We start from the raw sequence: 18,385 nt of genomic DNA, 5'->3' as shown, positions 1-18,385 counted from the left end.
TATGCAGCCAACCCGCTCCTGTTTGGAGAGCGTGCGGCCCTGTCGGGTGATGCGATGTGAGACTCGCACGAGTCACTCTCAAGTGTGAATCCAGCCTAAAACTGTAACCGTACCCCCGGCATTGACTAATGACTCGCTCCAGGGCTATGGGGTACTCGGTCCTGGGTGGTGTATCACTGGGATATGTCACTGGGTGGCCATTGCCCGGTTCCATGACCCCGAGGGTCGCTTTAAAAGGGTGTTATTTACAGGGGAGATGTAATAAAAGTTTTTGTTGTGACACGACTTGTGGGTTTCGGCTATTTAAGTGGAGCCGCCACTAGACAGTTCTCACTACTGGGGCTGATGTTAATGGCAGCCTGAATGTTGGGCCCTCTGCAAGTAGGGCCGGGGCTCCAGGAGATAGATGATGGAGTTAGGTGTGGAAAGAAGGTAGGCCACACAAGGGATTGCAGTGTAATTGGTTTCTTTACTCACAGCGTTGTTATGGCTGGCAACCCGAAGAAGGCTGGTCCTCACCACTGGTCCCCTTAGTCCCAGACTTGGTGGCTTCTTTCCCTTGCACCTGTCTCTAGTTGTTGGGTCCCCGTGGCTTGGAGCGTCTGGTAGTCTTTCAGTCTCTGGTCCGTACTTCAGGCAGTTTGAACCCTGTAGGGTCGGTGTTCCGTTCCGGTCCCTGGTTCTCCCGTCACTGCTGGTGCCCCCAGACTTTACGGTCAGTGAGGTCCTGGATGGTCTCCTCACTGTACAGATTTTATCAGGTCTGCCTGAAGCGTTTGCCTGACCTAGGGCTCTGTACCCCGTCTGTGCTATGGTTCTAGGAGTACTTCACCGTACTCCACCGGCAACCACACGCCTGGGCCCACAGGTCACCGTTACACTCTCCTGTCAGTATGGTTACGTCCATCTCCTCTCACTTCCACTTACTGACTGTCTGACCCCTCCTAGTCTGTCACCAGTATTTGGGGAAGGGAAAAACAGGGAAAAGAATGAATGCTTTGGTGTTACCGGCACTGGTCTTCTGGGTCCCTGGAGATAGGCCCTGCATCTTTGACAGGATGCAGTACCTTGTAGCTCCTGATGTCTTCAGGGCACTACACTAACAGCCGATTCTAATGCAGAGCCAGCTGTCAGTCAATGCCGTGGGTGCAGTTACAGCCACCGCTCAGCGCTCACTAGAGCGTTGATTGAAGCCGCGCCAGCGGCAAACCCGATGACTGGAACCCAAACACTGCTAGAATCTGTAAACTTAATTTTGTGCACAAAAATACACAGTGGGGAAAAAAACGCACCAAATAATCATTGTGAGAACTTTGCTCAAACGTTTTTTTACATATGGAGAAAATCTGAATTATCAGCCATAGAAATCTTTACAACTATTGCCCAGTGCGAATATGTTAACTGATTGAGAGGCTGATGCTAATTCGCACTTTTGTTGTTCGTTGCATCTTTTAAGCTTGAGTACATTTGTCCAACAGCAATTCTTTGGAAAATCATGTCACCAAAAATATTTGTGCAACTTGTAGGCGACTTTCTGTTGTGTGAATATTTTAGAACGGCAATCTTGCTGAAAAAAATCAGCCAAATTGCAGGATATTGTGATGTTCCTTTATGACACTGAGATCTGTGTTCCCCAGCATGTGTAGCTTGATCCTTACGCCGACATAAAGACCATGATTTTTCATTAGCTCATCCCCTCGGAGAAAGACATCTGACTGTTGCTTGTAATGGAAAACGGGACCGGTTGACCTGAAACAATTACGCATCAAATCCGCACGTGTTACACGTGGACTTTCTTGAGAATTTCACCCGTGAAGTCCACGATGCATATACTGCACAACGAGCTGACATGCTGCAGATTTCAAAATTGTCACAGAAGCTCAATTAACTTCTTAAAAATGTACGCAATGATGACATCTTTAATGTAGGTGGTTCTGCATCTCGCTGTAAATTTATTGCAACAGATTGATACATATGTACTAGCCTCTACAGGATTTGGTTTGTTATTTGATTTATATTCTTAGGTGTGCAAAATTATAGGTTTTTCCAAGTTTAAAAAAATGAAGGAAATATTTCATTTTTGCATTTTTGGAAGAGATTTTCTTATTCTTTGAAGCTTTTTTCAGCCTTTTGATTGGATGTTGCTTAGTTTGGATACTTTGCCTTCAGGACCACTTTCAAACAAAAGACCTGCACTTTCTTTTTTTCCACCAGATGTTTTTGAAACCTTGAACAAATGTGCAAAACAAAATGTTTACTTATGAACAGAAAATAGGTTAACATTGAACGCAATAAGAAAAGTCTTTCAAGTCCTTTTTTATGAGGTTAATTTTTTTTGTAGCAGAATGCTCCAGAAAATCTTTGCACAAAGCCTTAATCTGACCCAATACACAGAAATCCCACCATCATCACTGCCTGCTAGGACCTGTATTTCCAGCACTACAGTTCTGTATTGGGATGAGTGTACTGCATGGATTGGGTTGGATACCCCTTTTTCTGCTTTGTCTGTGCTGATACCCGATGATGGAGAAATGACAGTTCCTCTGCTGCAGCCTCAGGTCTGTGTGCACCATGTCTGCCCCTCTGCTCCAGGGTGTGCACAGTGTGGACCTAGAAACATGATAATTAGATATTGTCATCAATACAAACACTGTTGCTAACCCAAAAGCTGCCAGAGAAGCTCCTAATTAGTACTGACTACAGTGGCATAATAGTCCAGATCCCACCCAAACCCCCAACAACCATTATTTCACCAGGTATGAGACTAATTCTGGTCACCACTGCTTATTCTACAGTTGCATTACAGGTACTTTACTTTGATCCTTGTTGAGCAGCTTTGATGTCCCAGTGCTGATTACAGGGACTCTGCTAGGAATACTTCTACAATAGTGTAATGTGTCTGCGGAGGGAGTCCTGGACTGGATAGGAAAGAAATAAATGAAGAAATAAGAACAGGAACCAATAAATAAACTTTATTTTACAACTGCTATGTCAGAAGTAATATAATGTATTTTGTAGCAACCGACATCACAGCAGCAAGGAGGGATGTATAGAGGATAATACACCACATCCGATATGGAAAGTATACATAGAGGCGAGAGCTGTGCACCCACATATGGATATATTCTAAGTACAGAATAGTTCAACTAAGTGCACACGGTAGGAAAATGTGCAGAACTGACGTGTGTGTAAAGATAGATTGTGTGTATATACATATATATGTGTGCGCGCGGGTATATATATATATATATATATATAAATATACATATATATACAGATAAATGTATATATATATATATATATATATGTATATATATATAAATATACATATATATACAGATAAATGTGTGTATATATATAAAAATATACATATATATACAGATAAATGTATATATATATATATATATATATATATAAAATTAGAATATCCACAGTATATAAATGAGATATCATAAACTAAGTACTGTAAATATCTAAAGAAAAACATCTATATCACACATAATAAAGATAATAGTTATTACAAAAATGACGGCTATGAAGTAATTCTATGATACTCAGAATACACAGAATACATGCAGAATGAAAGATTTGACCCCTCATACACATAACAAAATAATAAAGAACACGAATAATTAACATAGCACAGTTGTATGTACTTTACATGAATAAAACGTATTATAAAACCTTATACAGTATTAGATTTTAATCACTTCTATAAATGTCAGACTGTTTCTCTCCTTTTAATGTGCATGATGATATTCTATTATTATCTTTATATGACGTTACTTAGTGTTTTGTCGCTATACGTATTTGTAGTATTGTATTTGTAGTATAAACCCTATTGAACTATTCCTTTAATCTGTATCAGGATCGATAGATTTTAATTGTTTATCTGTATTTGATCGTCAGATCCTGGGACAATTGTTTCTATAATGCAGATAAAACCATCGCTGCTTTCTATGGTTTGTAGCTTCAGCGACACCTCCATGCTCTCCAGGGGTCATCTATTCAGTCTAATGATGTGATTAGAGATAAAACTCTTAAAGGGGATGAGGGGGTCCACATGGCGTTAAACATAGTGACTCCCTTTACTGGTTGTGTATGGCTGGCTCACTCCCATTACTGGTTGTGTATGGTATATGGTAAAGCACGATATATAACCCTTTACTGGTTGTGTATGGCTGACTCACTCCCTTTACTGGTTGTGTATGGTATATGGTAAAGAACCATATATAACCCTTTACTGGCTGTAAATGGCTTTCTCCCTTTCCTGGTTGTATATGGTGCTTTATTACAACTCCTCAGTGTCTGTAGTCAGAGATTTGCCCATAAAGTGAGCCATGACGAGTGATTTGGCTGTGGGATATATACAGTAAGTGCCTGAGGGGGGTGGACATCAATGAAGCCATTACATATTAAATCTGAGGGTAGGGCTGTGCTCTAGGTACAGACAACCTGTAAGTAAAGCATTTAGTGGTCAGGGGAGATGAAGAGCTTTTAGCCAATGGTAACAGTCAGCATGGTGGGAGGAGGGGCAGCTACTGGTTGGTATTGAGGAAGGAGTTGTGGTCCACTCTGGTTTCTATCCCCTCCCTCTCTTGCCTTTTAACCCATCTGCTTTCATTTGCATTCACATAGAAGTAAGACCCCACTGTGCACTTACCAGACCCCACCCTAGCTCCAGCACAAGGAGATGGCCGGGAAGCCAGGAGACGTCTCCCCTCACTAGCACCCATCTCTGTGCTCCTGGAGTCATCAGGATCTGTCACATCACAGTGAGTAAAACAGACCCCAGAAAACTCCTCGGAGTTACTCTCACCCCCCAATATTAGATACGGCTTCTGCAGTACCACGGCTTAGATACCAGAGTTGGGTACTTCCCTGGTGCTGCTGGCTCAGGGTGTCAGGGCTTCCTCCTTAATGTGAAGAGATGTTCATTATTGTGACCTTTCCCCTGACCCCATGTTCCTGGATGTGAGTGTCACGACCCTGTCTTGTCTGCCCCATTGGCTGCCATTGATTTGGCCATTCTATCAGATTCATGAAGATTTAAGCTGCCTGTGCTCAGCATTGTTCCCCCATCACTGAAGGTTTTATTAATAGACTGGTTAACCCGAGAGCACAGACACGTCTATGTATCAGAGTCTGAAGAGACCCCAGCCCTGTGTCTGCGGAGGAGGAATAGTCTCCAGAATCCAGCAATCCACGCTGCTCATGCTTGTGACAGGGTGATGTTTGCAGGGTTTTGTTATATAATTGTGCTTTTTTTTAGTGCGAGAAAAAAAAAATCTTAGCACCATGTTATTAAATAGACAGAAAAATCTTCACAGCTGTGAGTCCCTCAGTGGTTGATCTTTTTAGGGCCGACTTCGGGTAAAAGTCTCAATCACCGAGTAATTATCAGTATTCTATTTAAAATATTTGTATTCGTTTTTTAGGGGAAAGGATAACAATCAGCACAAGTAAAAGTAAATATATACTGTTACAAATTGAGTGAAAAAGAAAGGGTAGAGGAAATGGAAAATTGAGATTATTTTTTTAGGGCAGAAATCAGTTGATAAAGCAACAGGGCGAAACACGTGTCGGAGTGAGGGGCCGTGGACTGTCTACTTTACCACCTATATATCTTGGTAAATATATTGTCTTTAATATTTATGCCTTAGGAATTGCCTTTTTGTGTCTGTATATACTTATGGTGGGAAGTGTTGTATTTTATAGGATGGCCGCTTAAAGTATTGCTTGAATTTTAATATGAACATCTAATTATTTATAAGCTTATTTATTCTATTTATTTTGTTGGCTTTCTTACTCCCTCCCCCCTTCCAGCACATTGGCACTTTATTTGCATCAGTTAGGAGAAAATCTCTCTCTGAGACAATTTTTGCCGGATATTACTTGGCCATATAAGATTTAATATAGGTGGTAATTATTGACTTATTTAAAAGCTCCTATGAAATGTGTATATATGGAGTTCTTATGGTATATCCAAATATGATATCCAGTCCATGACCCTTAGTATTATTTCTATCATCTTGCACTTTTTCTTGCTGTTTTTTCTATTGTATATTTTGCATGATTTTAAATTTATATTTCAATAAAAATTAATTTTTAATCTATTTATTGTCACTTCTTTTTTGAACATGGATACATGTTCAAAGTTGTTGTATATACAGAAATCAGTTGTGTAGAAAGAAAGAGAATAATGCAAATCTTTAAAATGCAATTAATTACAATTTAAATTAATTATTTGAACGAATATTTCAGAATGTGCAAATCCTCATGATACAGGGTGAGCTGGGCTGAGAAGGAGGATTATATTTATGTCACTGATGTCGGATTTTCTATTTTTCGTTTACAAGATTTTATTTTGTCTCCCTAATCTCTTATATATAGTCTGTTACTAGATACCATCATTCTGTAGAGAGGTTGATATTAATGTATGATTTTTGCTTGTTATCAGCACATAGGTGCGGCAGTGCAGGTAAATGTGGATGTAAATAATGGTATAGACGATTTAAAAAAATGAAGGAAAAATATTGTGAAATATGTGGATGTAAATAATGGTATAGATGATTTCAGAAAATGAGGGGAAAATCTAGATGAACCAGACAAGCTAAAGCTGTGGGAATATGTGTGCTGTATATAATGTCTGATCACAGGATCGGAGAATGACAGGATCCTGCTGCAGAACTGCAAAAACTAAACACAAACATCATCTTTTCTATTTTTATTTATTACATTATTTAATATGAAAATATTAACATTTAGAGGATTTCTAGAGATAATTGAAAATCCATTATGATTTTCGCTAATTAGTTTGGATTATTAGTAGAAATTATACTAAGGAAAACGAAATGCAAGAAATAAAGCGATAATATCGTGTGACATCGCTCCAATCGGACTCGCAATGTATTAGTAGAATATCGGAGCAGACTGTGTCTTACATACTATTATATCTCCATATTATGATTCGGATTTGCTCCATTTATAATTTTACGGATCAAATCTAACGAATTTAGAGGAATGGCAGGAGATTCTCCTCACCTCTGTGACTGGGGCTATGTTATGTAACGTGTACAATGCTGCGGAGTATGTCGGCGCTATATACCATCATTATTCATTGGTTATGGGGTTATTCCTTCTTGCACTTTGCAGTGAAGTCTCCAGCAGTTGATAATAGTTATTTCTGCTTTGTTTGCAGACAATACCCCCGAGATCGTGTCTGAGGATGGCGGTGTCGGTGCCCAGCAGCGCCCTCCCCACCCCGGGCACTGGCCGGCTGCCCCCACACATGGCCGCCTACATCCCAACATATGTCCCCCAGAGTCACCCGTACATGAGCATCCTGGCCAGCCACCCCCAGGACCTGTTCGATCCCCTGAAGTCTCTGGGAAGACTTGTCACCAAATCCTCACCCCTGGGGCCCATCAATTTTCGGGACATATCCTCCATCCTGGCCCACAGCTCTCCCACAGGAGAAGCCTTCTTTCCCTATCGCCCGGCCACATTCCCCATGTTTAGTAAGATCCCGGGGGGGCTGAGCACTAAGGAGGCACCCTGCACTAATAATATCATCAGGCAACCACTGGGAGCAGGACCCCTCCACAACCCCCCACACAGCCCCAAACCCAGAAAGTGCAGAGGGGCCCCCATAATGGGCTCCCCGGGGGTAGAGGTGATGAGCCCGGGCACCACATACCAATTCACAGCGGAGGAGCTGCACAAGGTCCTGTACGGGCACAGCAGCAAGTGTGAGGAGCCGAGAAGCCAGAACCGGCCGGCGCATGCGCTCTCTGGGCTCCGCATCCCCGACAGCTGCATAGGTGGGATCATCTATATATTATCTATATATCACCTCAATATTATCTTGTATTATTTACCATATGCAATTAGATACAGTATATTATTTATCTATCTATCTATTATATATATGTATAAATATATAATATATATATATATATATATATATATATATATATATATATTATCTAGAAATATCTATGTATCTATCTACCTATCTCAGTAGATAAAAAAATGAAGCAGCACAAAAATGCAAATTAATGTAACCAAATATAAACGGTGCATGCCTCCTGGACCAACAATCCCATGATCCACAAATATGAGTATAATATAAAGAGGCAACTCTCCATAAATAAATAAAACATATGGATGTTATTAGTCCACAATAAAGTCCCCATGTTATATTTAGGGAGTGCTGCCTCTTTATATTCTTTCTTTCTTCCTTTCTTTTTTTCTTTCTTTCTGTCTTTCTCTTTCTTTCTTTCTTATCTCATATCTATTTATTAATCTTTTAAAATAGCAATGGAACCTCAAGTTTTGGATAGAGAAGCCCTACAATTACCAGAAGGTACATTATGACATGATGACATTACTATCATTACATTGATCTCTGCTGTGTTAGATAAGGATAGATGCTAATCAGAATATGTGTATTTTAGGACTGATAATATTGAAAACGAAATATGGAGATTTACCCAAATCTGGGGTGTTCAGTACAAATGTGATCCCCAAAGGAGTGAAGTACGGTCCTTTCCAGGGCAGAGTGGTGAACACCAGCGAGATCAAGACCTACGATGACAACTCAGTGATGTGGGAGGTGAGGAGCTGCTCTGCGTCTGCTGAGACCTAGGTCTAGAGCTCATCTCTACTTATCTGTACGTGAGGCTTCCTACATAGAACTTATAGTTACAACATAGATGAGATTAGATTTCGTTCTTCTGTTATTTTATACAGGATTCTGTTTTGATTTTTTTCTTCTTTCTTTCTTTCTAGTCTAATTCTGATGAGTATAATAAAACTTTTGTTTTATAAAAATCTTTTAACTATCTGATTGTATTGTCACAATAATTTCTTATCAAGTGATCACAATTATATTACTAATTTCATATTTTCAATATTAACATTTATATTTCCATAATTAGTGCACTATTAATGTTTAAAATTATATGAAAATTATAGTAAATTACATTGTTTTATTATTTACCTAAAATAATTATTACATCTCATACTATTCTATTACTGTTTATATTAAATTACTATAAATATATATTAAACGAATATGATGATATAATCGTTCTAATTCCTGGTCTAATCTATATGCTGTGATATCATTGATATAATGTGCCCCTGTCCCCTGTGGTGCCCCCTGCAGATCTTTGAGGAAGGCAGGCTCAGTCATTTCATTGATGGGAAGGGCCCGTGCGGTAACTGGATGGCGCTTGTGAACTGCGCCCGATTCCAGCAGGAGCAAAACCTGATCGCGATTCAGTGCGAGAGCGACATTTACTATGAGACCTGCGAGGACATCGCGCCCCGACAGGAGCTGCTGGTCTGGTATGGAGACTGCTACGAGCTGTACAATGGCATCCCCGTCAGCCTGAGGGGCCCAGACCAGGGCACAGCGCCCTGCCCGCAGCCAGAAGGTAACAGCACCACCGCCTGCTCTGCACAGAGGAGCATCATACAGGCTATATACACTGACTAATTCCATTTTAGAATATTTCCTATAGATTGTAACGCTATAACATTCATTTATGCTAATCTGACATCATATCATTATCTATATTAACATAGAAATAATGACATACTGCCAGGAATGTGCATATCATGGATAAATGCTTAGTGGTATTTATTCTATCTATCTATCTATCTATCTACCCTCTATCTATCTATCTATCTATCTATCTATCTATCTATCTATCTATCTATCCCTCTATCTATTACCTATCTATTATCTTTCTATCTATATATCTATCCCTCTATCTATCTCTCTATTATCTATCTAGCTATTATCCTTCTATCTATCTATCTATCTATCTAACTATTTATCTATCTATTATCTATCTATTATCTTTCTATCTATCTATCTATCTATCTATCTATCTATCTATCTATCTATCCATTATCTATCTATCTATCTTTCCATCTATCTATCCATTATCTATCTATCCATTATCTATCTATCCATTATCTATCTATCCATTATCTATCTATCTATTATCTTTCTATCTATCTATCTATCTATCTATCTATCCATTATCTATCTATCTATCTTTCCATCTATCTATCCATTATCTATCTATCCATTATCTATCTATCCATTATCTATCTATCCATTATCTATCTATCTATCTATCTATCTATCTATCTATTTATCTGTCTATCTATCTATGTATTATCTTTCTATCTATCTCTCCAGTATCTATCTATCTATCTATCTATCTATCTATCTATCTATCTATCTATCCATCCATTATCTATCTATCTATTTATCTATCTATTATCTATCTATTTATCCATTATCTATCTATCTATCTATCTATTATCTATCTATCTATCTATCTATCTATCTATCTATTATCTATCTATCCATTATCTATCTATCTATCTATCTATCTATCAATCAATCAATCTATTTATCTGATCTGTGTATTAGTCTTTTGTTTTACCTTTAGGGTATGTGCGCACGTTGCTTTTTACCTGCTTTTTACCTGCTTTTTTGCTGCTTTTTCTTCTGCGCTGTTTAATGCCAAAATGGATGTGTTCTTCTATTCAAGCAAAGTCTATGGGAATTTGGGTTTCTTGTTCACACTATGTTGTTCAAAATGCTGCCTTTTTCTGGCAGAACTTTGGTCAAAAACTCAGCTTTGCAGTGCAAAACCCAAATGGCAAAAACAATTGACATGTTGCTTCTTTGAAAAGCTGAGTTTTTGACCAAAGTTCTGCCTCAAAAAGGCAGCATTTTGAACAACATAGTGTGAACAAGAAACCCAAATTCCCATAGACTTTGCTTGAATAGAAGAACACATCCATTTTGGCATTAAACAGCGCAGAAGAAAAAGCAGCAAAAAAGCAGGTAAAAAGCAGGTAAAAAGCAACGTGCGCACATACCCTTACTTCTATATTTTGTCATTTTTATCAATAAATGTGACTAATAGCTTACAGTTTTTTTAGATACTATATACTTATGAGATAATTTAGTACAGTTTTTTTAGGTTATATACTTTTGTCAGTATTAATGTTTTGCCTCATTGCACATTAATTGGTCCAAGTCTTTTATTTTAGGGAAATTCCTTCTATTACATATTCTAGTCTAAGATTAGTTTATTATAGCACAATTTTTTTTTTTTACTATCATTATATTAGCATTGTATATTATGACAATAATTATCCTTTATCCTAATTACTATATAACAGCATAACCCATATTATATCCTATATTATTTCCACACAATGTAGTGCAGTGGGATTCTATATAGCACTGGATGTCATTACCAGGGGGTGAGCTGCTATTGACGGGGAATGTGTTTATAAACGTGTGTAATCCTCACTAGGAGGATCCAGGCTCAGCTGGAGCAGGGGACTCGGCCAGTAATTGTTATTGACATTAGCATATTCTGATGAGCAGGATTATCTGCTCAGTCATTAACTGCTAATGATTCAACTACTGTAAAGTAGCACTCACCTTATCCTTCCATTACACCCTCCAGTCACTAGTGCATGTGGCCTGAAGGATGTCACCTTATCAGAAATGAAGGAACATGTGCCTCACCTGTGTGTGATGTGAGAGGAGCGAGGGCTGAAGTGTTGTCTCTTTAGGAATGTCATCCTGTATTTGTTTTGTCCCCTTTAGAGTCTGGAGAAGGTTACAAATGTGAAAGATGTGGAAAGGTCTTTGCCTATAAATATTACCGGGACAAGCACCTTAAATACACCCGCTGTGTGGACCAAGGGGACAGAAAATTTCCCTGCCACCTGTGTAAGAGGTCTTTTGAGAAAAGGGACAGGCTAAGGATCCACATCCTGCATGTCCATGAAAAGCACAGACCCCACAAAGTAAGTGCAGCCATTATTCTTCCACCCAACCAGTAGATTGGGAGCCAGATCTATCTTTTTGGCCCCTTATTGTGGCTGATGGCAGGTGAATGAATGTTTGTTAGTTGTCTGTGGAAGGTGGTGGCTGATTGACTATTCTGTATATATCTGCCTATATGAGTGTGTGTGTATGTGTATATATATATATATATATATATATATATTGTGTATATGTGCAATACGTGCATGTATGTGTATATATATATATATATAAAATATATATATATATATATATATATATAATATATATATATACATATATATAATATATATATATATATATATATATATATAAAACTTTGTTTTTTCTTCTTGAGGGGACACTAAAGTCTATATTTGCTCTTTTCTGTAAATTCTGCTTATTCCGCATTCTGATTATGCATTGGACCATAAAGCATTCACTCCAAAGCAGAACCTACTGTTATGTATGATATTGATATACCATGTCCGTCCAATAATTGGCACCCAGTGTCTGCTTCACCAGAGCAGAATATGATCTCTTACTGGAGGGGGTCTGCGTTCTGCTGGTGGTCTCATATGGCAATGCAAAGCATTTCACCTGCTCTGTTTGTGAATTCACAGCAGCTCATTTGGTAAATCTATAGATCGATGCTCTACTTTGGCAATGTGTTATCACATTTTGCTTTTGATCTGAAACTGATCCGTAATTGTAATCTGAATTGTAAAGTGTTGCAGTATACAGCGTGTTTATGTTACCTAAAAAAAAGATGAATAAGTTTGCTTAGGCAGGGGTGCATATATCATTGGTGCAACCTGTGCAGCCCAGGAGGTTAGGGGTGGCCATTTCTACTTCTAAAGCGGGTTAAATTGTGCATGTTGATGATCTTTTTGACTCTAAAGGGCCCATATATTGTTCTTTTACAAGGGCCCTCTACTGTCTGTGTCTGCCAGTGTGCTTCGGGCTCATGGAAGTGTATCTATGATTGTATGTTGGTGATGGATGATAACTCCAATAGCAGGTAGCTTCATCTGGAGGTAAGGTAAAAGCTGGTATTTTATTAGCAGGACAATGTTTGAATAAAATAGCATCTTGTACCTTACCCCTAGGCTCATGCTACCTTCTGTTGGAGTAACAGCACCAATTTAGCAACTTTCATATACTTACATAGTCTTGATTGGCAAACCCCCAAAAACACCACTAGAGAAAGCAGGGCACACCTCGAGATGCCAAGCATTAGCAGACACTCCGGCTTGTCCCACCCCATAAGGCAATGTGCACACGCTGTGGTTTTTGCTGCATTTTTTTGTGTATTTTTTTGGGTGAAGTTTTGGTCTCAAAACTGCATGAATTTCCTTCTCCAGCAAAGTCTATGAGATTTCATTTTTGCTGTGCGCACGTTGCAGATTTTTTTGGCTGCATCTTTGTGGTGACCATCATGTCAATTCTTTATGCGTTTCTTTCAAGCGTTTTTGAGCCCTTCCAGTCAATAGATTTGACCTAAAAAATGCATTGGGCAAAAGTGCGGCAAAAAGCGCATCAAAACGCATTCATTTTTTGGATGCCTTTTTGCCAAAAAAGCGGCATCTTTGTGGTCACCCACCACAAAGATGCAACGTGCGCACATAGCCTTACAGGGTGACATACACTTCTACAAAACAATAAGGAGCTGATCACCCCTCTGCTCCTTATACCAATCTGTCAGAGGGTATAATACTAGGAGATGCCATCGTGAAATAATTAAAAATACTGATATGACAACTTCATATTATCCAAAATGTCTTTAAAAATATAAATAGATGTTCATTAGAAAACATCTACAAGCCCCAGTTTTTCATTTTCCTTTTCTCAGATCATCAATCCCAGCATTGCCTAATATACTCATCCAGCCAATGTTGGACTGGGGTGCCAAGGGCCCATCACTACCATTGAGACTAAATTATTTGACCCGCATTCACACATTTGTCTATGCTTCCATATATCAATATTCTGGGTAGTTTGTTATATTAATAATGGGATACTGCTTTTGTCCATGTATATATACTGTATTGTGCCAAATACTGCTCATGTAGGAGGGATGAGGGCCCAGACCCGAGCAGACGTCCACCGGGTGATTTACCTGTTTCCTTGTGAGCCAGTCCAAGCTTGTATCCAGCATACTCCAGTGATTAATGGCCTTGTCTCTCCAGTAGAGGAAGGGTTAAGCAGAGTCACGGGTGGCTGCCATTATCTCAGTAGGGTTTGGCTGGAGGCCCCTTATTTAGATGTGAAAGGCTTGTAAACTGAAATAGATCCAGGTCTGGCTCAATGAGACACACTTCCATTTCACGGGCCAGCTTACATTATTTAACAGTTCAGTTGGCTGCGATGATTTTCTTGAGTGTTTTACACATATTTGGAACTAATGCATTGTGCGTAATATTAGAGATGTGTCTAGGATCAATAGATGGTTTTTGCCTCCCTTGCACGGTAACTTGGGTGCACACTATGAACCTGCCCATAAGTGGGCCTTAAATACCCACCTGCATAGCTACCCATGAACACAATGTAATAATACAGGAGAGCGGCTCTGTATTTCTGCTGTCATGTTTTTCCCATAGTATAAAGGTGGCTACACACATCAGATAAACACCCAGCTAATGTATATGTGGGGGTCCCAATCCTCCCTGGATGGCAGATGTGGGCTGACAGTTATCAAATATGTATTTGATTAATGAGTATACCTTGGATCACATTTAATAAAAGGGGCACTAAATCTAAGAACATGTTGGCGTTATAAGGAAATGGAGGCAGATACTTGCACTTCAATTAAAGTCACTGCTTACCCACATATAACTATATAGGAAATTTAAATCCTTTAAGGTTAGTGTCCCTTTAAAAATGTCTACTACCTGTGCATTAAAGGGAACCTGTCACTAGATTTCGGCCTTCTAAACTAAAACTAGCACCTTAAGCAGCACCTGTGCTGCACCCCATGAAGGTGAACGGTACCCCTTAACCACCCCTGTAGACCCCAAAAATACCTTGATAAAATCTCTCGCCCTATATGTAAAATGTCTGGTCCGGTGCAATGGACGTCTTAATCTGCACCTCCTGTCCCTCCTTTCGCCCTCTTTCTGTGCTGATTGACGTGGATGACGCCTTGGATGCCATCCATGTAGGCAGGCAAAATTTCCATATTCCTGGCTTGCGCAGGTTGGAAATGAGTAGATTTTGCCCAGCGATGTGGATGAAGTAGGTGATGTCATCACCATTGCCAGGCAAAATCTCGCACCTGCGCAGAGAACTCTCCGGTTCACCACTTATGTTTTGGCTCTGCCCACAACAGGGCAAAGCAAAGTGCGCCTGCCCGAGCCGGGAATATGGAGATTTTGCCTGCCTACGTGAATGGCATCCAAGACGTCATCCACGTCAGTCAGAGCAGGAGGAGGGCGAAAGGAGGGACAGGAGGCGCAGATGAGGACAATTTACATACAGGGTGGGAGATTTTATAAAGGTACTTTTGAGGTCTACACGGGGAGTCAGGGGGTAACATGCACCTTTTATAGAATGCAGCACAGGCGCTGCTTAAGGTTCTAGTTTTAGTTTAGAAGGCCAAAATCTGGTGAGAGGTTCCCTTTAATCTACTCCTCAATCTACCTGGAATCATATGAAAAAGCAAAGATAACACATTATGGTATCAAGATGAACTGTTGCAAATGACAAACTCCACTGCTCTTCATACAGCAATCTCAATCCTGCTTTGTCCGTATTCTGACAATCTGTCACTACCGTTACTGATCATTAGCAATGCTGAATGTTGACACCTGTCCGTTCTGTTCCAGTGCACAGTGTGTGGGAAGAGCTTCTCTCAGTCCTCCAGCCTCAACAAGCACATGAGAGTTCACTCTGGAGAAAGACCTTACAAGTGTGTGTACTGCAACAAGGTGACGACACTTACCTATTACTACAGAGCGGAGATTGTCATTTTTAAACACTATTTAAAGAAAAATCCTATTGTTATTGTCCCCTTTTATTTAGCTTTGTTATGTAGGTTTAGTGGTATAAAAAGTAAAACTAAGGTTGAATTGATGCTGTTTGTCTTTGTTGATGGGCTGCTTCGGTGGCATCCAGCAACAGCACTACAACCAATAGCTAAGCTGAGCAACTCTGCCCATATAGATGGCTGCATAATAGTGTTGAGCGGACCCGGACTTGAAAAATCCGGATCCACGCGGTTTCAGCTGTAGATCCGGGTCCGACCCGGATGCGGAATTACGGTTGCATGATCCGGATTTTTTTTTTTCCTTTTCTTTCTCTCTCTCTCTCTCTCTCTCTCTTTCTCTCTCTCTCTCTTTCTTTATTTCTCTCTTTCTCTCTCTCTCTTTCTCTCTCTCTCTTTCTCTCTTTCTCTTTTTCTCTCTCTCTCTTTCTCTCTCTCTCTTTCTTTCTTTCTCTCTTTCTCTCTCTCCTCTCTTTCTCTCTTTCTCTCTCTCTCTTGCTCTCTCTCTCTTTCTCTCTCTCTCTCTTTCTCTCTCTCTCCGGATTCCGCTCCTCATTGACATATATTGGGCCGGATCGGATCCGGACTTCATTGTCAACCCGCCACTGATCCGCCAGACCCGGTTTATTAGCAATCCGCTCAACTCTACTGCATAACCAATTATCCAACCATATGGCTTTTTTTTCTCCCCTCCGGTGCTACATAGTTTCTATGGGATCATTCATATTCATTCAGCAGAGCTGTTATTGCACTGGACCCTTCAAAGTGCCATAAAAGAAAATGCAACAAATTTAATTTCATGTTTTCCTCTGGTTCATCAGTTTTGCAATAGACTTGGAAAAAGCCTGGCGATAAATGACGCTGTTTTGTATGAGTTGTCCTCATCAATTGAGGTACAATGGACACAAAGCAAAGCAGAAAGACCTTAGGCCGGATGTCCAAATATCTGTCCCATTCAGATATTTTTCTTATGCTTCTACTCATGACAAGTGATGTTAAAAAGGTATTCATTGTCATGAAGCTTCACCAGTCTCATATTGTTACACTGAATGAAACCTCTCCTAGAATGTTAGGACTAGTGCCTGTGGGCATGTGCAGTAGGAATCCTTGCCCCCTCTCTTTAGTTATCAGATCAGAATATTAATTGAGAACATCTCTTGCTATACATGGAGATTTCAGAATTGCTCAGGTAAGTAGAGACTGCTCACACTGCTTTCCACCCTGCCCATCTGACCTAATACTAGAGATATTAGGGCTGCTGATATAAGAAGAAGCTGCACACACTGCTCTCCATCCTGTCTAGCTGACCTAATACTGAAGATATCAGGGAAGTTGAGGTAAAAAGATGCTGCTCACACTGCTGTTCATCCTGCCTATCTGACATAATACTGGAGATACCAGGCAAGATGAGGTAAGAAGAGGCTGTTCACAGTGTTGTCCATCCTTTCTATCTGACCTAAAACTGGAGATTCCAGGGAAGTTGAGGTAAGAAGAGACTGCTCACATTGCTGCCTTCCTGATCTACCTGATCTAATACTGGAGATACCAGTAGTGCTGAAGTAAGAAGCTGCTCACACTGCTGTACACCCTGCATATCTGAATGTTGACCAGCTGCTTTCCAGGACATAACCTATACCACATACAAGTGATCTCCAGAACACAACAGTGGAGCTTTCTACTGCACATGCTCACAGGCTTCATTAACATTCTAGAACAGGTTTATGTTGGTGTAACAAGGTGGCACCCATTCTAACGTACTATAATGAGTACCCCCATAAACAAAACAATTATTTTCTAATTGATTGAATATATCAATATATCAATTTATTTATAATGACATGTCCTTTAATTATTATTTTTTTCCTATTCCTGAAGAATAATCTTTTAATTCTATATAAAATGTGATTTTGATATATATCGTATACATTTTTCATAATTATTATGTCAAAGTAGTTTCCAGCTGCTATAAAAACAGCTTTTCGATCAAAACCTGAGATTTGTTTGATCAACACATCATCTCTTTAATTTTTCTTTTAATTAGGCATTTACAGCTTCCAGTATCCTCCGCACCCACATACGGCAACACTCTGGAGAAAAGCCCTTTAAGTGCAAACATTGTGGCAAGGCTTTTGCGTCACATGCTGCGCATGACAGCCACGTGCGCCGCACACACGTTAAGGAGAAAGGCTACAGCTGTACGATGTGTGGACAAAACTTCCTGGAGATGGAGGAATTCCGATATCACATGCAGATTCACACTGCTATCTAAGCATCCGCTCTCTCTCATCTCTGCCTCATTCAGACTGTGACCATTTTATTTAATTTCCTTATTATTATTAAAGCTTTAATGATGGGCATTGTACATTTAAAGGACCTGCAATCGCTATATGGAGAGGAGCCTGCAATCTTTCACAAGTCTGTGCAATTCGTTCCGATGTTGGATCACAATTAGAGTTGAGCGAGTACCTAACTATTCGTACTCGCTATACTCATAAAGAATACTGTCTAATACTCGCGTATTCAGTACGAATAGGGTGTGCAATGCAAGT

General features: G+C 39.7%; 1 protein-coding gene across 1 annotated transcript; it reads left to right on the top strand.

Annotated features, from left to right (window-relative positions):
- The first annotated feature begins 7,228 nt into the window (after positions 1-7,228).
- Positions 7,229-18,105, top strand: PRDM14 (PR/SET domain 14). The gene is made up of 7 exons (XM_075316311.1): positions 7,229-7,823; positions 8,321-8,368; positions 8,460-8,617; positions 9,173-9,443; positions 11,654-11,856; positions 15,679-15,780; positions 17,878-18,105. The coding sequence occupies exons 1-7, from the start codon at positions 7,229-7,231 to the stop codon at positions 18,103-18,105; spliced, it is 1,605 nt and encodes a 534-aa protein (XP_075172426.1).
- Positions 18,106-18,385: the final 280 nt, after the last annotated feature.

The sequence above is a fragment of the Anomaloglossus baeobatrachus genome, chromosome 6 (genome assembly GCF_048569485.1).
Source record: "Anomaloglossus baeobatrachus isolate aAnoBae1 chromosome 6, aAnoBae1.hap1, whole genome shotgun sequence".
NCBI lineage: Eukaryota > Metazoa > Chordata > Amphibia > Anura > Aromobatidae > Anomaloglossus > Anomaloglossus baeobatrachus.
Note: the sequence above shows the minus strand (reverse complement) of the source record. Positions and strands in the feature narration are given on the sequence as shown.

Excerpts from the sequence above, each read along its gene's own strand:
- PRDM14 (XM_075316311.1), top strand. The coding sequence starts at position 7,229 with ATGGCGGTGTCGGTGCCCAGCAGCGCCCTCCCCACCCCGGGCACTGGC. Across the intron at positions 7,824-8,320 it reads CATCCCCGACAGCTGCATAG|CAATGGAACCTCAAGTTTTG; the intron begins GTGGGATCATCT and ends CTTTTAAAATAG. Across the intron at positions 8,369-8,459 it reads AGCCCTACAATTACCAGAAG|GACTGATAATATTGAAAACG; the intron begins GTACATTATGAC and ends TGTGTATTTTAG.